Here is a 21,379-nt window from a genome sequence, read left to right on the forward strand (position 1 = left end):
TGTGCATGTGTGTTTGTGCGTGCGTGTGTGTGTGTGTGTGTGTGCGTGCGTGCGTGTGTGCATCCACACATACATGGATGCATGCATGCTGCTTGTGAATTTGAGTGTACAGAGTGACAACAGCTTTTTGCCTGGAAGTGACATAAGCTGACATGGGTCATTCACTTTTGTGTGCGTGTGTAAGTGTCTGTGCATCCATGCATGTTTTGTATATGAATGTATGCACCATACACCAATTTAAGTGTCTCAGTCAAGACATGAAAAAGAAAAGCAGCAATTATTTTCAAAAATACTGAAAAATCTCTTTTGTTGAGGGAAGGGGGAGGCTTCAGAGTTTTTGTCCCTAAATACCCCCATTTAGTGAGCAAGATAAGAGTGAATTTCTCCAAAGGGCCAATTAAAAGGATTAAGACGTTGAGGGGCTTCATTATCAGTGCTCTCCTACAGACATCAAAGAGTGTGTGGAGTGAGAGTGCAGCTGCCCTGTTAGGGTGAGTCTCTCTTCTCCTTAGAAGCGTGGGGAGATTTGTTTGTGTTGAGGATGTTTACCAATCTCAGGAAAGACAAACAGCCTCCTCTTGGGTACCCAGCACTAACAGAGCGGCCTGCGCTTTCATTGCGGGTGAGAGGCAGGATGTGCTGTATTGTTAGGCCTCTGTGTTTGTCTTGCCTCTCTGTCATATAGTCTTTATTCAGCTAGCACCTGTGTATAACCTGTGGTTCTCGTCATCCATCGGATGACCAGAGTCCACTTTGGAGAACTGTTCACAAAATACCTCAATGTGAATACAGTATGTCGGATTCAAAGGCTCAGCACTCAACGGCTTTATTTCGAATGTACTCACAAATGGGAATGATTCTATCTGTGTATAATACTTTTGAGCTCACAATAATTATTATAGAGATTAGTAGGCAATCAGCAATAATGCATTTTAAAGATTTCATATTCTCCCCACCTATGCACAAACAGACCACAGGATGTCACTCTAACTCACGTGTAACAGTTCAGTGAATGGCTGAAAAAGTGCACGATTATGTTTCACTTCATTTGAATGCAAGGGCATAGGTGCAGTACTGAAGTATTGGAGTATTTTCTTAACAAGATTAACAAAACTAACAAGATTGTCACTGCCTATTTATGGCATCTAAGTTTTTGTGTCGATGTGTTGTTTGTTATCAGTCTTGTTAGCTTACCGTGGCATATGAGCAGAGAACTGTGCTTGTGATCTTGTAGATGTCATAACCTGGCCAAAGTCTCATTTTCATGGGCTACTACAAATCTTAATTCTCAATTCTCATTTTCATGGGCTACTACAAATGTTAATTCTCTTGAAGTCATCACTCCAAATGCATGCTAAATAATGACAGACAGACATCTCATTATGTCAACATGCTTGTGAGATAGGCCATGACATAATACGCTAAGTTTATGATGCCAATAACAAAACATTTCATAAACATGGCAAAACCGATTACAATATATTGAACTGTGCTCTGATGTCTGATCAGCTAATGTCACTGTCTCTGCTGAAGTCAGAGGCGTGTAAATCACAGTGGGAACAAGCCTAGGAAGAGCAGTTTTATTACAGGACAGAATTCCCTTTGCATCCTGCGGGGGGTAGGAGACCAACACAGTCAAAGTGTCAAAGGCCTTTTAACTCACAGTCACCCAAACAAAGAATTATTACTTTATTGGGCATCATTCAGGGATCTCTTTTACGCTCCCTGCCAAGTCAAGACACAAAAAGCAAAGAACAGAGTGGAAAGGTTTCATTTCAACTGAAATAAATGTTTGTGGGGTGTGAAATGTTTATTTTATTAAATTGTATACAGTCCAATGAAAACTCTTAACAGAATGTTAAGTATCATGAAATGTGTAGGCTAGTTGATTTATGTGGATTCAATCACTAGGATAATAAATCTATTTAAAGCATAAATCCAAAACAAAAAACACTTGAACTTGATAAACCAAATGTCCTTTTGTCAGCTGTCAGTTCATTTTTTTCACAAATTCAAGGAAAATTAAAAATATTTTTTATCCCTTGGCCTAACTAGTTTCCCCTTTGGGGATCAATAAAGTTATTTTATCTATCTATCTATCTATCTATCTATCTATAATTAAATTCTTAGTTTCTTAACAAGCACTGCAACAGTTTCAAGTGCGTCAAAAAGGCTAGTTATGATGATCACATTACAGGTAGCTACTCACGTTGACTGAAGTGGTGACCTGCCAATTTAAATACTAGCCTACCTGCATGGACTTCCTGTTAAAGAAAAGAAAAAACAGCGCCAGATCCCAGCTACTTATGTGTTGTTCGAAACTGGGAATATTTGCGACGTCAACCCCCATCAACAACACCTGGGGTTGTAAGAAGAGGTGATTCCAACATCTAACAAGTCGAGTTTAATGCGAATTCTTTTATTTGTGTTTAAGGCTAGAAGAAAGTTGTTGGAATCAACATTTACAGCGAGACGATAGCTCTTTGTTTTATTAGACCACTTCCGGAAAAATCCTTTACAGGTAAGACGGGTTTCGGTAGGCTACACAGTGTAGCGCGTAGCGCACCATGGTATTTTCAAATGTATTGGCTATTGGATTAATCGCTATAACCTAGACAGGAATATTAGTTCCTTTCATACATCGAGTGAATAATAGCCCATCCTATATTTTATATTCTACGCTTTCGTTGCCTGTGGCAATATCCTCTTCAGACCGAGGCGGCAATTTTAGAGTGAATTTAACGTTACTGGTTATTAGCCGACAGTCAGAAGCTACAACTGAAAATAGTCAACACATTTATCAGATAGAAAATCCAACTGTTCTCTTTATGGTGGGCTGTAATGGTGTTGAAGCAACGCTAACATTTTCTCTGTTGTTAACCTTGTCACAAACTGTCAGCTGGGCTGGCTACTTTCATAATTTATGGCGCTTCATCCGAGTACCCAAGACGTCACCTGAGAAGAGGTGTCGTCAGGAATACACTATAACTGGAAATGTTAGGTTTTTCTGAATCAAATCAGCATGATTGAGTGTTAGTTTCTATTTATAAGCAACTCTCAGTAGGCTACATGTGGGTAGGCTACAGTTGAATCTTTGTCTTACCATATGACCTAAGCCTGGGGCGGTGGTGACTTTCTGTTCTTACATAATGATTTTAGTAAATATTTAACCTCACATATTTGGACTGTCTTTGCCATGGTGGTGTGGTTGATGTTGGTTACTGGCGCCAATGTCACAGATGAACATTTGAAATATAAACAATTATTTAAAAGCAAAGAAGATACAGGCCAAAGGGCCAGATTTACTTTTACATTCTCTGATTATTTTTTAACTGTCTCCATATTCTATTTGTTTTTAGGGCAGTCCTACATTGGCTTTCTTTTGTCCCCAAGTCAACATCAAAGCCATTGTTCCATGATGGAACTTCATGGTTGAAATGGTACATTATGCTATATGGCAGAATGGGCTGTCCTATCGCTGCTGTAGATCGAAATGCACTGGTGAAAGGGGGGAGACTTAGGGACTTTCTGGTATGCTTTTCCAACGGATACCCAAAGGGCCACGTGCGAGGCTCCAGCGAGGGTAAAGTATGTGTGCTAGTCTCGCAGCATGAGGGGAGGGTGTGTGTCCACACACATGTGTGAGTATGTGTGTGGTAATGGAAGATGTGAGGGGAGAGTTTACTCAGATCTTCTTTTCGCTTCTGGGCAGTTGTAAAGGGCAGTGAGGTGGCTCTTGTTTGCGATCTATTATGTCTAATGTTACTCACTGTTGTTCTGTTTGGGTGTGTCTAAAATAATGATTCACACTGTGCCTGCCTAGACAGCACATATTATCTAGGCATCTGTGTTTTGCCATAGATCACGGACAGACTTGTATTAACTGGCACTTTTTAATTTCTTAAGCCTTTCTTAAGACAGTTTTTCATTTCAGTGATTCATGTGGCGCCAGGCTTGAAATCAGATATTTACATTTGATTGTTCTGCATCATTTCTATATTCCAATTGAGACCCATCACAAAATACACACTCACACTCACACACACACACACACTGGTTCATGTTGCAGTCAGCACAGTATGAGTGGAGCATATGAGGGGCCGTGGGGGTTGAAAATGCAGACACGTAGCCTTGAGCAGTCAGCCCCCACCGGCCCAGCACCCTTGAGGGGGGCAGCTTCGCCGTCGTAAAGCACAGCATTAGTATGGGAGAAGCAGACGTTGACACATAGCTCCCAGCAGCCCTGGACTCTGGAGCGACTCTTCGCCCATACCGAGAGGCTGCCAGAGCGACCCCCCCCCCCCATCCATCACCCGTGGCCAGGGTCACTGTCCCACTGCTTCCTCAGCAGCGCAGAAGCAGCACGCCAGAGACTTCTGCTGGACCACTTGTCCTCTCCCTCCGCTCACCCCTTCTTCTTCTTATGTTTCAGGTGTCTTCTCCCCCCCTCTCTCTCTCTCGCTTTTTCATCTTTGTGAGCCGTGCTCTAAGAATAGCTAAAGCCGACACACACAAAAAACAGCCGTTTTTCAAGCCGAGATCTGAGATAAAGAAATATTTCTGGCACAGCGAGGAGAGTTTCAACTTGCTTCGTGGCGCTCACAGCACTTTGAAGTAGTTTGTTTATGATTTGCAATTTAATTTCCAGCTGGAGTCAGTTTTTCCCCCCATATGAGTTGAGGTCTGACTAGGTCTGCAGGGAGGTATTCTTTTATTTAGGAGAGACTTGGGATCTGTTTTCATTGTCTTGGATTGCCAGTGCCTGCTCCAACACTATTTCTCATCTGTTTCCTTAATTAGAGTGAAGGGGTTGTGGGGGGGGGTGGGGTGGGGGGGTTGCTGTCCTGTGTGACCTTAGACACTGTGCAAGCATCTACAAGGCTGGAGCAGTGTTATTGGTCAGTGGCTGGGGCTGGCCTTTAGAAAATGCTCTGTCAACGCTAGTGCGACATCAGCAGTCTGCACCACCCCCCAACATGCATGAATACACATAAACACACACACACGCACATACTAGGTCCCACACACACACACACACTCGCTCTCGCTCCTTCACCCTCCCTTTCCTGCTGTAGTCGGCTCGAGCAGACGGAGTGCCTCTTCACTCCAGGCTAAGCTTTTTGCTCAGTCACACGGCTCTCTTGCTGGCTGCCTGGCCACTTGCGCATGCACGCACACACACACACACACACACAAAACCAACAGCCTCCCCCCCCCCCCCCCCCACCCACACACACACACACATACACACGCACACACACACACGCACGCACACACACACACACACACGCACGCACGCACGCACACACGCGCGCGCGCGCAAGCAGTCCCATACTCCCCTGCACACTCGCTCGGTGGCAGAGATGAGGAAGGAGTCCGGTTTCAGTGGGGCTGCAGGCAGCCAGTGCAGCCGCTGGGTTTGAGTTTCGTGTTTGGATGCGGTGGCCGGTGGGAGAGGGACAACGCTGAGAGCAGCAGCATCCAGGGCTGGCGGCGAGAGGAAGGTACATTCTGAATGAGATCTGCACACAGCTGGGCTCTGGGCTGGACGAGACGGGGACGGGCTGGGCTCTGGGCTGGACGAGACAGGGACTGGCTGGGCTGGCTGCCTGTTTGTTTACTCCGCTGCTTTTTATTTACGGGGGTTCGGGTGTTTAGCATTCTGACTTGTGTCGAGGCGGCGTGATACGGGAATGTGCTTGAAGCTGACGTAGAGCTTAGTCAGATGCTCCTGTGTTTCACTCATCTGCCTCGTACAATAACTCTGTGTTGTTCATATCTGCTGTTTGGTGATGGAAATGGCTAGGTTTATGGAAATTGGTGTAGGTGCATAGTTCACCTCCATGCGAGTGTAGTGTGTTAAAGTGTAACTAGGTGGCTTCTTTAGCATGCTGGTGGCCATATGAATGTGGCAGTGGAGCACAGGGCAGAGCTGGGGCAAAGCCAGGCTTTCCCAGAGTGGAGGGAATTAGAGCAGATTAGGAATGTCACAGGGGGAAGCAGCCCCACTGCTGATGGGGCGCGAGGGGGTCATTAGTGACGAAGGCTTTCATTTCTGCCTAATTCACTCACAACTTTCTCTCTCTCTCTCGCGCTCTCTTTCTCTCACTCTTGCTTTTCTTTCCCTCTTCTCTCTCTTTCTCTCACTTTCTTTTGTTCTTTCTTTCTGCCTGTCTGTCTTTTGTTCTGTTTTTTTTCTTTCTTTTTTTCTCTCACTCTGTCAGTCCCAGGTCTCTGTTCTTGCCCATTAGTCTAGGCTGGACTTTGTTGCTCTCCAATCATTTCATGGAGCTTAACCTTTTTAATGAAGCCGGCCCGCGGTGACATTTCAGCCGCAGACTTTCCAGATTCCTCTGGCTGCGCAGAGCAGAGCTCAGGGGAAAGGATACAGCTGCAGCCTGCTCCATATTGTTGCCGTTTTCATGGATCTGTGTCATTTCCTGTCGAGCCAAAAAGAGAGGAGGGGGTAGGGGGGCCAAAAAAGAAAAGTCTACGTCCTGCCTCAGATTTCTTTGTTCACTTTCCCCCCCTCCCTTCTCTTTCCACCACAGAAACCCAGGATGGAGAGAAGAGGAGGACGGCCGTGGAGCTCTCACACAGACGCGTCTGCTTGAAGCACTTCTCCGGGTCTCTTTTTTATTCTCTGTGCCATGTGCCTGAGGAAGTAGATGAGCCAGGCTGTTTTTAAGGAAGGCAAGCGTTAGGGCCTGGCGCTGAGGGCTGCTCCCTGGGGGGTTGAAACGAGGAAGCGGAGGTCGTGGGGATTGGAGATTCAGCCATGACGGAGGCCAGGGTGCCAGCAGCAGCAGCGAGCGCCTCGGCGGTGGCGTCCGGGGGCGCTGCGGCCCTGACGTGGGCACGCGTGTGCAAGGAGTGCGGGCAGGCACACGAGGGCCCCGACGGGCACCTGTACGAGTACCAGGACGACGTGGACGATGAGCTGGTGTGCCACATTTGCCTGCAGCCGCTCCTGCGGCCCATGGACACGCCGTGCGGGCACACCTACTGCTACCAGTGCCTGAGCAGCTTTCTGCGTGAGCAGGACTTCTGCCCTGTGGACCGCCAGCGGCTGCAGCTCGCCCAATGCCGGCCCTCCAGCCTGCTGGTGCGCAACCTGCTGGACAAGCTGACCGTGCTGTGCCCCTTCAACACCGAGTGCCAGGGCAGCATGCAACGCTGCGAGCTCCAGCCTCACCTGCACCACAGGTCAGTGCCCACCACCACCTGCAACCACACGGGGAAATGGGTAGCGGCAGGGGGAAAGGGACGGAAAGTTACCACACACTCTTTAGAAGGACACCCTGTACCTCCCTACAGTCAGCAGCTTCCAGCTGCCATAACACTATATGGAGGCTAGAGTGGGGAGAGAGAGAGCGATGTGAAGATATGTGTAGTGGGAGGCCAAGTGCTACTAGGTGACACTCCCCACCCAACAGCATGAGGGCATGGGAGATGGAGAGAAGTACAAGTAGTCTAAAGCTGATGATGCATGGGGCAACTTTATGAGCAATGTTCCTGGGCAACCACATCATTTGTTCCATGTGTTCTGATTGGATGATCATGGTTATTTGCCTACTGATTTAAAAAACATTGTTGCCCAATATCAGTGGCAGTGTGCCAGAACAACAATACTCAGGAACACTGCCTAGCAACATCGCTCAAAACATAGCTGGTGTATCAACATCTTAAGAGTATGGGATGGTATGTAGGAAGCCACCCACTAGCAGTTACTGGAGCGGGAGCAGGGGGAGGGGAGGAGATGGGAGGAGAGTCGGGAGATGACATGTGAGCGTGTGCAAGGAAGGGAGAGGGGGGGTCGCCGGGACATAGAAGGTGACTGCATAAGGGTCTGGGTCAAACATATGAATATAAAGCACTTGAATCACCATACATGAATAATGCACAAGCAAATGTAGCCAAGGATTCCTAGACACTTCAGAACATGGCGAGGACACATGCTGGCCACCCAGCAGCACTCTCCCAGACAGTTGGGATAACATTCTGTGGAGTGCAGACGGAGGGGGAAATGCTTAATTGCATGACACAGGAAACTGGGAGGAAGATAGGCAGGGAGAGAGGGGGAGCTGGGGCAGAGGAGCAGAGATCTGAGGGGAAAGCTCCAGAGTGATTCTGATGGGCCGCGGCAGCACGTTTTGCAGAGCCTCGTAGCTTTATGGGGGTGGAATCAGGGTTCGATAGTGCAGCCTATGTTTTGCCTCGCTGCCAGAGAGAACAGTGAGCGTGAAATGATGAATGGACTCCTTTTGAGTTTTGGCCAGTCTTGCCGTCTCCTCTTCTAGTAACATTGAGTGTGTGTGGTGGGTGGTTGCGTGGGTGACTCTGGGGGGAGGGGGGGGGTTTGACAACACCCCTCCACGGCGCTGCCAAAATTCCAGTGAGAACACCCAAAACGTCAACATGCCTCCCCCTGGAGTCCCCCCCCCCCCCACACACACTCTATCACTTCACACTGTACTTGAACCCACCCGGGACGGCAGGACGGGCGGCCAGGCTTGGCTAGCACTGCGCAGTCTCTCGCTGCCTGAGCTGCCTTCTATCTGCCTCTGCTGCTTCAACATCTGCGCCACTCTCTCCGCTTCCAGCGCGCCGGCCGTGGGCTCTGGGGGCGAAAGGTTGAGCTGTGCTCATTTCACATGAACCAGTGTAAACAGAGAGAGGAGGCAAAGTTCAGACGCAGAGCCCGGCTGTGGAAAGATCGAGAGGCAGAGAGAGGGGGAGAGGGGCGGAGAGGTAGAGGGAGGGGGAGCGAAAGTGAGATAGGAGGGCGACGGAGAGAGAGAGAGAGAGGGAGGGAGGGAGAGACAGAGAGGGAAACGGAGAGGGAAACAGAGAGACAGAGACAGAGAGGGAAACGGAGAGGGAGAGGGAGAGCTAGTGCTAATAGCACTGCTAGTGCCTCATTTTTGACCTGAGCTCGGCTCCAGCTTGACCTGTTCCCCTCTTCCTCTTCCTGCAATGCAGTAAAAAGAGCCTGCACATCTGCATAGCCTCCCTCGCCTCATCCCTTTCCCTCTCTCTCTCTCTCTCTCTCTCTCTCTCTCTCTCTCTCTGTCTATCTATCTCCCTCTCTCATTCTGTTTGTGTCTACACATCTCTTCCTAGCCTCCTCTCTCTATCCTCCCTTCCCTCCCTCTGTCTCTCGCCATTTTTTCTCGGCTTTCTGTCCACATCAATTCTGCTGCCTGGCACGGGTCCAAACCCAACGGTGTGTAAGCATGTTCCTCGCCACTAACTCTAATTACACAAATAAATGAACACGGATCGGACCAACAACTCCCACTACCTCCTCTGTTCACCTCCCTTGAACAACAAAGCGCTAGTCAGCAGTTGTGTGTGGGAGATATTTTTAGTTGCTGTTGCTGCCATGTTGTGAAGGATGTCTTCTGAGGTTAATTGCTGGGATAGGCAGACTACCCATAAATGAGGGTCTCTCTCTCTCTCCCTCTCTCTCTCTCTCTCCCTCTCTCCCTCTATCTCTCTCTCTCATGTTCATTCTCTAATCTATTTCTGTTTTCTTTTGGTCTCTCTTTCAGATGCCCTGCTTTCAGACGCTTGCGTGAGGAGGCAGAGAGGAGGAAGAGGCCTCCCTGGAATGAAATTAAGGCCAGCAAAGCGGAGGCGGAGGACGGTAAATCCACCCCCACCCTCTCCCGTGCGTCCCCCCGGGGCCCAGCAGAGCCCGGCCTGGTCAACCCTGCCTTCGAGGAGGGAGAGGAGGGTAAGAGCTCTCTGCCTGCACCTCTCAAAACATCCAGTCAAAGCCGGCAGGCTAATTCATGAACCTGGGCAGAACCGAACATATCGCTAAATCAGTTTTGCTTGGGTGAGACATAAACACACCGCAAGGCGCCTACTGCACGATCAGAAAGACTTTTATTTGTCGCCTCCACAGTATCAGATAGATTGAAATCATTACACACAAGGGCGGTGTCAAAGATAACCTCTCGGTGAGGAAAGAAAAGACACAACGCCATATTGGAAGGAAGGGGAGGTGGGGTGGAAGGGGGCGGTGGACGCGTGAAAAGTCGACAAAAGCAGGCAGTGAGGAGGAAATGGAGACCCAGCTGTGTTGACCTACTGTCAGAAACCAAACAGCCGAGGCCTTTGATGTGTCTGTGCCAGGGAGTGGGAGGAAGAGGAGGAGGAGGAGAGGGGGGGCTGGTACAGACGCCTGCCTTCTCTCCACTGTGTGTCAGACTGAGGAATGGAAAGTGGCACTCCTCAACCAGTCACTGTCTGAGTGGCTCACAGGGAGCGTGTCCAAACGCAAAGCGTCTACTGTAGCCTATGCCTGTCATGGCCCAGTGACGCCTCAAGGCGTGTTTATCACACGCTGTAACCTGGCAACAAAGGGGTTTTGTCTTTGACATCATGTATGAGAGATAAACTTAAGGGGAAAGTCAGGACTCAGCACCTGGAGAGGATAATGTTGCCCGATGAATCATAGCCTGCGCTCACATTAAATCAGGTGTGGGCTTGTGGTGGTAATTTCCAAGACACAAGTTCAACCCCTTTTAATTTATATGTAAAGATGGATGCTTAATAAGATGAAACAAGTAGAATACCTGCATGACGCCATTGAGCATTTATGAGCCTCTGAGGGGGATTATGAGACTTAAGGCGGATATGACGCACCATAGGAGGTAAGGGAACCTGGATGGTCCAAATCTGTGAGGACTGTTTAGAGACTACAGCACTTTATTTATGCTACTGATTTTATCTGACTGATTCAAAATTAAATTTGTCAACTGTAGTAGAGATTTTTGCGGGGGGGGGGGCGGGGGGGCTTTTTGCCTTTATTTGGATAGGACAGTGAAGAATGACAGTAAGTGAGTGGGAGAGAGACATGGGGTGGGATCGGGGAAAGGACCGCAGGCCAGATTGGAACCTGGGTCCCCGTGGGCACTCGCCTATGCGCCACACTGCCCACAGTGCCCACAGTGCCCACAGTGCCCACAGTGCCCCGGACTCCATTCATGTTGATTTAGTGGCATGATTTAGTGGATCGTTCAATAGTGACTAATCACTGTGCAACTCTTTTGTAGAAACTCACCTGAGGTCAAGCCTGGTGGCCGAGGCCAACGTGGTGGAGCTGTTTCGGGATGACCCGGAGGAGGAGTTGGGCTTGCGGATAGTGGGCGGGAAGGACACCCCTCTGGGCAACATTGTCATCCAGGAGATTGTGCGCGATTCTGTTGCGGCACGCAGTGGCAAGCTGTCTCCTGGAGACCACGTTCTTGAGGTGAGAATCCATTCAGGAGGTACAGGTGGAGGTGAAAACAGAACAAAACCATGGTAACGGGGTGCGTTCCCCATGGAAAAGTGCATGCCCAGTCCACCTAGAACATTCCCTCTTATCAAGCCAATCAGTTGGGCTGGCTTTTTTGCTCACTGTAACTAGTTGGTAAATCAAGTGGGTTTGCGCTAGAATATCTCATGCTAGTTATTGTGAAGATTGTTACAGTACGTTTCACTGCCAGTCATAACTTAAAAAAACATTTGATCTAGATGTGCTAAGTACAAGGCTATAGTGTGTTGTGTTTATCTTACGCCCTGTGAGTGACTGGAGTGATCCGGAATGTGACCTGCTCCTGGTTTCTGCTCAGTGTTGAGAGTGTACACACCTGAGCAGGGCTGTGTTTACATTTGCATTCCAACCATGCTGACCACTCTCTCTTGAAGTGTGTGTGTGTGTGTGTGTGTGTGTGTGTGTCTGTGTGTGTGTGTGTGTGTGTGCGCATGTGTGTGTGTGTGTGTGTGTGTCTGTGTGTGTGTGTGTGTGTGCATGCATGTGTGTTTGTGTGCTTGTTTGTGTGGTGAAAACTCCCCAGTGTTTGGACACATTTTCAGCACTCCCTCCCTTTTCATTAAAAAAAGCTTCCGTCTGGAGCGGGCCAAAGGTTGTGTATGGTTTCTCCTAGCCTGCTGAGTGTAGTGTGAGGCTGGGAGAGGATCGGTTGTCACATAACAGAGCGGTGAGCTTGGTCCTCTGGGCGTCGTGTCAACAGACAGGAAGGACGGGTCTCACGGTGACGATAAGGGAAGCTTGAGAAATGTTTTCCACTGGCTCCCTGACAGCCATTACATCGCTGTTGTTTTGGGATGAGTCGTTCGTTTCGTTGGCAAGGCTCACCTGGTCAAAGGACACAGACTGCGTGTTGTGCATGTTGACCCCTATGTCCTACTTTTGACTCAAAGACCCTTTCTCCGAGCTGAGTTGAAACCGTACGTGAAACATTAGCCCTGTAATATCCTGTCTCCTGAGCAGTAAAGTGAGTTTCTCATGAACAGGTGAAGTGAGTTAAAATGTCAGCTCTGCTGGTCTCTCTCCAGGATTAATTCCACAATGGAGCCCTTATTCTGGGCGCTCTCTCATCGAGTTTTATCATCTCCTGGATCTCATTTTCAATGTCGGCCTCGCCTGGCCCTCTCTCTCTCTCCCAGGCAGGAGACACATGGGCAGCTCCAGCTTTTCAGAAGGCTCTTAAAAACCCATGACCCTTAAGAGTCTGTCAAGTTAGTCATTGTAGTTTCTCAGTGCGCGGCCTTATTAATGAGTGTGTTGTTTACGTGAAAGCTGAGCTAAGTGATGCCTGAACCCACACGGAATAGAGGACAGTGGGTTAACCTCCGCCTCTGATGACACGCTGTCCCACTTTTCTCCGCTTGCCTCTTGTCTTCCCACAGTCCCGAGCTCTCCTAGGATTTCTCCCCCCAGCAGTCCTGGAATGCAGTGCCACACTAAACCCAAGCCACAGAGTGGCCTCAACATTCATCTCAGGAATCCCAGGCCTATCATTCCTCTAAGCTCTGTCCCTCTTCTGACCAATCACAAACGCACAGAAATCTCAACGAGAGGCTGTCTTGCCCAATGGGGTGCTTTGTGGCGGCTTTATCTGAACAACGTTTGGCTTTTGTGAGGGGCCAGTTTGTCCGTAAAGAGATCGCCGAAGTAGCGAGAAGATCTGATTTCTCATTCCTTGAAACGGTATCTCTCTTTTCCCCTCTCGGTCCTGGTCGATGCCATTGATTTTTTTTTTTTTTTCGAGCCTGCGCCGTTTCACCGAGTCAGAGCGACACAGTGCTGCTGGTGTAGGCTCACCGGCTAAATTATTCTGAGACATTCTTTAAATACCCAGTCCTTGGAGAAGGAGGGAGAGGACGCGAGAGCCAGAGATAGAGGTTACCCTCATTCACCTCCCAAATGTTCTCTCCTCCTTTCGACGTCCTCTTGACCGCAGCGAGAGCCGAGGTCACACTTACTGTGCTCTTGAGAGACGTGGCATTTTTCAAGACTGAGATTACACTGGAGTCACACATTGGACGCAGCCCCACTGAACTGTGCTCAAGTTGGCGACCTCAGAATAAATAATCCCCTCAGGCATGCAGAACCGGCACTCACACCAATTTACACGTGTGAAGAATGGCCAGCAGCTAAGCAGCTGAGCTTAGTGGAAATGGTTGCATGTCTAACGGATGGTGTGGCCGCTCCTCTTCGCATAATGCATGATAATGTTAGAGATTAGGAAGTCTTATGTCTGTCTCGGTGTTAAAGCCATAGTCAGTGATCCTGCTGGATGTTAGCTGTTTTTTAAGATAATCACTGCAACAAGCTCAGCTTCTGCATATCTCCTTAAAGCAACACCAAAGCACTTTTGCTCTGTCGCACGCACGCTATCTGTTTATCCAGCCCCGGCTTTGGAAATAACAGAGTGTGTATGTCTCATTCCATCGGACTACAGCTCCTACCCGATCTGCCAAACATGCATAATGCGGTTATAGCCAATAGAGGGTCGCGAAGTGAATGCAGAAGTGTCGTTCACCCTGTTACAAGTGGATGAATCACTGAAACGATTTGGGAAACATTATTTTAAGGTACAAGAAACTTTTTGGTGTTGCTTTTAAAGTCCATCTTCTAGATACACTGATTGTCAAGGTAAAGATATGAGGTAAACAGCCAGCTATAGACACTCCGGTAGCTCAATTTACTGAATGTTAGATCCACATTATGTGCTTGTTACAGCCTTGGGCAGACACCAAGTAAGGGATAATGTATAGAACGCCGGTCGTTACTGGGAAAATAAGTCCCGACAGGGCGAACCGGACCCCGACGCGCAGCGGAGGGGTCTTCTTCCGCCCTGAAGGGACTTATTTTCACAGTAATGACCGGCGTTCTATACATTATCCCGCTTATTATACGGCTACTTGCCAAAACGAAATAATAAACTCCCCACGATATCACTTTAGCCTATTTGTTACCGTTCATCGTGGCATTTGCTGAGAAACAAATAGTTCGCAACAACACACGCTGCTGAACTTGAATCAAACATTCTTTAGAACACAGCTGATCAACCGTCTGCTTTCACGTTTGAATGAAGTTCCAGTCCTTGCGTAGTGATATGAAAGACGTATCAGAAGCACAAAACCCGTTGTCATTGACCGCGGTAATTATATGTTTGCAGCGGTAATTACATGAATATATCTTACCGCTAGAACTTTGGGAAATCCCATTCAAGTCAATGGAGCGTTCTACTAGCATTGTGAAGAGCCGTATAACAAGACAAGATATATATATCTAACAAGATATAACAAGATTTCTCTGTATTTCTCTTAGTTAACAACTTGGAGAATATCACCATGCATTGTCAAAGTAACGGTCAGAGCCTGTATTTCTCACCCTGCCTGCTCCCTGCCTCTGTGTCGCAGGTCAACGATGTGAGCCTGGCGTCCGTCTGCCATAACCGGGCCATCGGTGTGCTGCGGCGTCCGTGCGCTCTGCTGCGCATCACCGTCATGCAGGAGAAAGGCTTCAAGCCTCGGCCCGAGCAGCACTCTTCCTCCTCCTCCAGCGCCGCCAACCCCTCCTCCTCCTCCTCCTCCTCCACCAACACATCACCGCAGGCCTCCAACCACCACCACCACCACGCCAACGCCACCCACCCACACCACAGCCAGGGCACGGTCACCCAGGTGACGCTGGTGAAGCGCGAGCGCTCCGAGCCCCTGGGCATCAAGCTCATCCGCAAGTCCGACGAGTCGGGCGTCTTTATCCTGGACCTGCTCGCGGGCGGACTCGCGGCCAAGGACGGCAAGCTGCGCAACAACGACAAGGTTCTGGCCATCAATGGGCACGACCTGCGGCACGGGACCCCCGAGACAGCTGCTCAGATCATACAGGTACGCACACCATTACTGACCACGCTGAGACCGCTGCTCAGATCATACAGGTACGCACACCATTACTGACCACGCTGAGACCGCTGCTCAGATCATACAGGTACGCACACCCTTACTCACCACGCTGAGACCGCTGCTCAGATCATACAGGTACGCACACCCTTACTGACCACGCTGAGACCGCTGCTCAGATCATACAGGTACGCACACCCTTACTGACCACGCTGAGACCGCTGCTCAGATCATACAGGTACGCACACCTTTACTGACCACGCTGAGACCGCTGCTCAGATCATACAGGTACGCACACCTTTACTGACCACGCTGAGATCGCTGCTCAGATCATACAGGTACGCACACCCTTACTGACCACGCTGAGACCGCTGCTCAGATCATACAGGTACGCACACCCTTACTGACCACGCTGAGACCACTGCTCAGATCATACAGGTACGCACACCCTTACTGACCACGCTGACACCGCTGCTCAGATCATACAGGTACGCACACCCTTACTGACCACACTGAAGGAGGTGATAAAGGAGAGTAAATGGCATCAAGTCAAGCTGGTGTTGCTCTAGTAGAGTTAATAAGTTGTAGTGTTTTGTGCAACGTTATAGACAGATACAGAAAACTAAATGCCATGTTGACAAGACCAGCTGAGCATATGACTGTGTAAAATGACCACCCTGTGTGTGTGTGTGTGTGTGTGTGTGTGTGTGTGTGTGTGTGTGTGTGTGTGTGTGTGTGTGTGTGTGTGTGTGTGTGTGTGTGTCAGGCTAGTGAGGTGCGAGTGAACTTTGTGGTGATGAGGCACCCTGAGCCTGAGGAGGGAGCTGAGGTGGTGCTCCGGGGGGCCAGACGGGCCCCTGAACTGCAGTTCTTCAGACGCCGCTCCACATACGTCAAGGTAAGCCCACCTGACCTCTCCAGGCTGAGAGACTGTCCCTATCCCTGGCCACCATCCCCCCTCTGCTCTGCTCCTGGAGGTGTGTGTGTGGTCCTGTCTGTGTGGCTTTTTTAATAAGTGCTCAGCCTCCCCCAGAGCCAATGTACTCGGGCATACTCACCCCCCCCCCCCCCCCCCCCATGTTTGGATTCATCAACCTCATGATCTGGTTCCCACACTGAGATCTTTAATCCCTCTCCTGTCACAGCAAAGGCTCTGCTGCTACTCAGCACTTTTGAAGTGGATGTGTGACTGACACTGACTGTGTGAGTGTGTGAGTGAGTGATAAAAGAGAATATAGAAGAATATGCACTAGAAATGAGCTCTTGAAAAAGTCTGAATAGTTTAGAAAGTGGCGTGATATAAAAAGAAAGTGGATAAATAGAGAATGAGTGCATAAGAGCAGGAGAGAGAGTGAGAGATTGAAGAGTGAGCGTGCGTTGGCAAGAGTGAGGGTAAAACAGCCTGCTGGTGCTGCTCTTAGAGCAGCTCTCTTCACACCGCGCTGGAGTCACACCCCGGCAGCGTGTCACTTCCTCTGTGGAGCGTGGAGGTGAAAGGCACAGGGAGCAGATGCAGAGCTGGCAGCCTCTCCTCTCTCCTCCTCTCCTCCTCTCCTCTCCTCTCGTCCGGACAGATGAAAGAGGCCTCTGCCACTGCCCCTCTCACTGATCAAAAGGTGGCTGGGACAGGCAGAGGTGCTTTTCCCTTTCTCTCCCCTCTCGCTCTCCCCGGCCAAGATCCTCTGGTGTGTGTGTGAGTGTGTGAGTGTGTGTGAGTGTGTGTGAGTGTGTGTGAGTGTGTGTGAGTGTGTGTGAGTGTGTGTGAGTGTGTGTGTGTGTGTGTGTGAGTGTGTGTGAGTGTGTGTGAGTGTGTGTGAGTGTGTGTGTGTGTGTGTGTGTGTGAGTGTGTGTGTGTGTGTTTGTAAGAGGGAAAGGGGGGGTTTCAGGTGGCAGAGGATCAAAGCTGGTGACAGTTAGCTTTGGCCTGCTGGGCTCAAGCCTTTGCTCTTGCTGGGGGGTGGGCTCTCCTGCTGGGTAGGAAGGAGTGATCCAGCCCCCACCCCACATCCACACAGCGTGGGGTGCGGCCGGGGAGAGGCGCTGTAATGGTGGCTGAGAGTTTTGGCACATGCCCTCAGAGCTCTGTGTTGTGTTCTGCTGGCTCAGGGATGTGTCACGTTGACGTGTTTGTTTGCACAAGCTGTATCCCCACAGGAGGTCACTCCATCCATTATATTTTTATCTGGGCTCCTTCGGCCTCAGAGGAAACACTGCTGTGTCCGGGCAAACGTCTTCATTTCCAGAGTAGGCAGGCTTACCCTCCCTGCACGATTGAGTGATTGACTTTTATTTAATAAAGTGATATCCAGCATAGTATTTAAACTTCCAGAACAATACAATGACGTGCATTGTGTCCTTAGTGACTCTCCTGGTAAGGAAAGCCCAACAGCATGACATTTGCTCGTAAACGGACACTGATTCTCCATGTCCAATGTTGCGGTGTAGGAGCCGCCCAGCGGGTTCTCATGCCAGGAGAAGACGGTGAGCCTGAAGAAAGAGCCGCGCCATTCCCTGGGCATCACCATCGCCGGCGGGAGAGACTGCCGCAGCCGCCTGCCCGTCTACATCACCAGTGTGCAGCCCATTGGCTGCCTGCATCGCGATGGCACCATCAAAACAGGTGTGTGTGTGTGTGTGTGTGTGTGTCCTTTACGGTGATCTGTGTCGTGTCATAATCCAAATGAGCAGACATTCCAGCCACGCCATATTCAAATATGTCTGATCTGGTTTTGCATGTAGCCTATTGAGTTGGGGCTAATGGTTGCTATGGTTCCCGTTGCGCAGGGGATATCCTGTTGAGCATCAATGGCGTGGACCTGACCCAGCTGACGTACAACGAGGCGGTGTCAGCGCTGAAGACGCAGACGGCCCAGCCATCGGTGGCGCTGCGTGTCATCCGCACCGTCACCGAGGAGGACGAGGAGGAGGCAGATGCCGCCACCAAGGAGGAGGAGGAGGCCGGGGACAGTCTCCGCGAGGACGACATCAACTGGGCACCGCTGTGGACCCGCTGGCTGGGCCTGCCCAGGTGAGACCGCCTAGGTCCGGCATTACGCAGGCCAGATCAGGCATCACACATTCTGCCCTGCTGCCATTTTTGTCACATGCGTGTTTTTAAATGTTGCGTACACTTCACCGGAAGGAAATGATCAATCATTTTTCTAACTGAAAATGTAAACCTTCATTTCATGTGTACTGCATACACATTGTGCACGCAAAGCCATATAACTCCAGTTGAGCTGCCTACCTATCAACACTGACTGTATGTTTTCAACCCAAGCAACATGCACTGGTGCCGTGACATTGTCCTGATGAAGACCAACAGTGAGAGCTGGGGCTTCAGCATCGTCGGGGGCTATGAGGAGAGTCGCGGCCAGCAGCCCTTCTTCATCAAGACCATAGTGCCTGGAACACCGGCCCACTTTGATGGGCGCCTGAAGTGAGTCAGCCTGCCTCCTCAAAGCACCCACTAAGATAAGAGAAGATAGTTTCTAGTTTTACTTTCCAAAAAATTTGGAAAGACTGAATACGAGTCTCTTTTTTTTCAGGCCCAGGCTTGTTTATTTTTGTTATATCCATTTATTGGAGATGGGTTATAAATAGCATCACCACTGATGGGTGTGCGTGTGTGGTTGGGGGGTTGGGTTCAGGCTGTTTGAATGAAGTGCTGTGCTCATGGAGTTTGCCGTCTGCCTGCTCTCCCACAGGTGCGGGGATGAGATAGTGGCCGTTAATGGCGCCACCACCGTGGGCATGAACAACTCATCTCTCATCCCCATGCTCAAGCTGCAGAAGAACAAGGTCACTCTTACTGTAGTCTCTTGGCCTGGCAGTCTGGTCTAGCCGACGCCTCTGTCCTGTCTGCCCTAGCCTGTCTTCTGGACGCCGCTCTCTTTATGGTTCGTGCATCACGATCGAGAACTGATTGCAAAATGGAAGCCCGTTGGCTAAAGAAAAAAACTAAAGTCTCAGTCACATTGTATCTCCAAGTCTCCGTTGTCCAGGACGAAGCATGAGAGAGTTGGGCTCCCCGTGGAAGTGTTTTAATTGCTATCAATGTTTTATGTAGAGTTTGATCACTGGCTCTGCGGTGTGCAGTTACTCGAGGCCATCCGCTGTTACTGGCTTGCAAATGGCTGCCCCTGGAGACAGATGACAGCAAATCAGGGAAGAGAACTGACAATCAAGAACCAGGAATTCATTCAATATGAAGGATTATGTAAGGAATACACAATTTATATTTAGGCAAAAGTCTTGAAGGTGTTTTATCTTCTTGTTTATGTTTGATTGCTGAATGGCTTTGTCTCATCAATGTCATTGTGGTGAGCTGTTAATGGGCAGGACGGGACCTAAGGTTTTATCACAGAAGACAATGTTTAAATGTCTCTTTTTAGAGTGCTGTTGAGAACGTTGAGAGTTGGTTGAATGTTACACTTATGAAACATATAAAGTTCAGAGTTGCCTGTTTTGTGTTGAATCAGTAAAGCAATGTTACTCTTGGGCAATTCCACGCAAATCTGTCACATCCATAACGCAAACTAAAATACCATTGCATTGTGTTGGCGTGATGGATGTGACAGTTTTGTGTGGAATTGCCCTCTTGTGATGAAGGCAAGAAGGGAGAACATGCAGTATAATATGCCCTCATTCATTTTAAGTGAATCTAACTGTTGCATATAGCTCTCAGTTTCCATACCCCCTGTGAGAATGGCAGACCTACGTGTATATTGAGTGTGGGGAGATGCCGCTGAGAGCAGACCAAATTTGAGTGGATTATGATTTGATGATGCTGATATTCTCATACTTTTTACCAAATACTCTATTAAACTGTGCTAGAACATCATAATGACTTTAGATTTGCAGTATTAATTGGGGTTTGATACTATAATTGGCTACCTATTTGAAGTTTTGTTGAATGCATCGTGATGAATGTTGATTTATTTGGGTGCCTTGCATATGTATACGAAGGATGAATCTATGCACACCTGCCTTAAATGCCAATAGACCAAAAACTTGCAATCAACGATTCCTTTTTTTTTGCTTCTCTGTTGTATTACTAGGGTTGATGAGTGCTTTATGTGTAGTGCACACACACACACACACACACACACACACACACAGTGGATGCATTCCATTTCAACCCCAGCCCCCCCCCCTCCCCCCCAGGGATGGCAAAGACATGGAGGGGCCAGCCCCTGGGTCCCTGTGGTTATGTAATAAAGCAATATGGTTTCATCACATGGTCAGCCGGGCCCTTTTTTCGACTATAAAATGTACTGAGTTGGAAGAACCATTATACAAATATATGATGTTTTCACTGACTATAAGATGTACTGAGTTGGAAGAACCATTCTACAACTATATGAATTAATTGAGCTTAGTTGGATACATAAAGCACATTTCAACATTGGTGTGTGTTTCGACTGACTAATCGGTCAGATTTGCAATTTTCTTACAACTAAATGACCAATTCAACAAAAGTATTTAGATTTCTCATCCAATGGTTCATGTACATGTTTGAACATGTATGTAGGGGTCAAAATACAATGTGCCTTAGCAATGGAAAACATCAAATGATGTTTAGCTGTAGTGAATGTGTTTGTTTATGTTTATATTTGTGGAATAACATCGAACAATCGGTACACTGATCAATTTGTGCCATCACCAGACCAAAGGGCACAGAGACAATAATTCAACTATATAACACATAAACAAATCATATTTCAAGGGAGAGATGTCAGCTGTGATTTACAAGTGTTGGGGACTTCACTGCACAAAAGCCTCAGTGAAACCCCCTCTGGCGGTGTGGAGGGCCTCTGTTCTGGCACATTCTCTCAGATGTTTGTCGCCTCCCTGCTGCTACAGATGTGGAGGCAGCAGCTGCCGTAAAGAAAACAGGAGGTGCAAACAGATATGCCACCACTACACTCTGAGCAACACTCTACAGTGCCCTCATGGACTCCAGACAATAGTCTGAAGTTTCCCACCTACTGTAATGCCAAGATACTGGTTTTGCCCTTCCTCCCCCAATGGTCAGTTCAGTTCAGCATATGAGACACTGCCCCCTGGGGGCAAGTTGGGTACCAGGATGTCTTTTGGGAGGATTTCAAGTTTGATGTTCATGTTTGTTTGTCTAACTGATAGTAGCTTGGTTTTTAACATTTTAGAT

General features: G+C 48.8%; 1 protein-coding gene across 3 annotated transcripts; it reads left to right on the forward strand.

Moving 5' to 3' along the window:
- Positions 1-2,283: 2,283 nt before the first annotated feature.
- Positions 2,284-20,456, forward strand: lnx2b (ligand of numb-protein X 2b). 3 transcript variants are annotated; one of them, XM_076292513.1, is made up of 10 exons: positions 2,284-2,521; positions 6,552-7,206; positions 9,555-9,739; positions 11,067-11,263; positions 14,728-15,198; positions 15,977-16,108; positions 17,656-17,830; positions 17,995-18,238; positions 18,491-18,649; positions 18,918-20,456. In XM_076292513.1, the coding sequence occupies exons 2-10, from the start codon at positions 6,779-6,781 to the stop codon at positions 19,051-19,053; spliced, it is 2,127 nt and encodes a 708-aa protein (XP_076148628.1). In that variant the 5' UTR covers positions 2,284-2,521; positions 6,552-6,778; the 3' UTR covers positions 19,054-20,456. The 3 variants fall into 3 exon arrangements, with proteins under 3 accessions (XP_076148628.1, XP_076148630.1, XP_076148629.1); XM_076292515.1 differs by having other exon boundaries at positions 2,301-2,377; XM_076292514.1 differs by lacking the exon at positions 2,284-2,521 and adding an exon at positions 5,331-5,504.
- Positions 20,457-21,379: the final 923 nt, after the last annotated feature.

The sequence above is a fragment of the Alosa pseudoharengus genome, unplaced genomic scaffold (genome assembly GCF_046254945.1).
Source record: "Alosa pseudoharengus isolate Yale_2024_CS ecotype anadromous, Long Island Sound unplaced genomic scaffold, YU_APseudo_1.1 YU_APseudo_1.1_scf_19, whole genome shotgun sequence".
Classification (NCBI taxonomy): Eukaryota; Metazoa; Chordata; class Actinopteri; order Clupeiformes; family Clupeidae; genus Alosa; species Alosa pseudoharengus.

Coding starts and splice junctions, on each gene's coding strand:
- lnx2b (XM_076292513.1), top strand. CDS start 6,779: ATGACGGAGGCCAGGGTGCCAGCAGCAGCAGCGAGCGCCTCGGCGGTG. Junction 11,264..14,727: donor CTGGAGACCACGTTCTTGAG/GTGAGAATCCAT, acceptor TCTGTGTCGCAG/GTCAACGATGTGAGCCTGGC. Junction 16,109..17,655: donor GCCGCTCCACATACGTCAAG/GTAAGCCCACCT, acceptor GTTGCGGTGTAG/GAGCCGCCCAGCGGGTTCTC.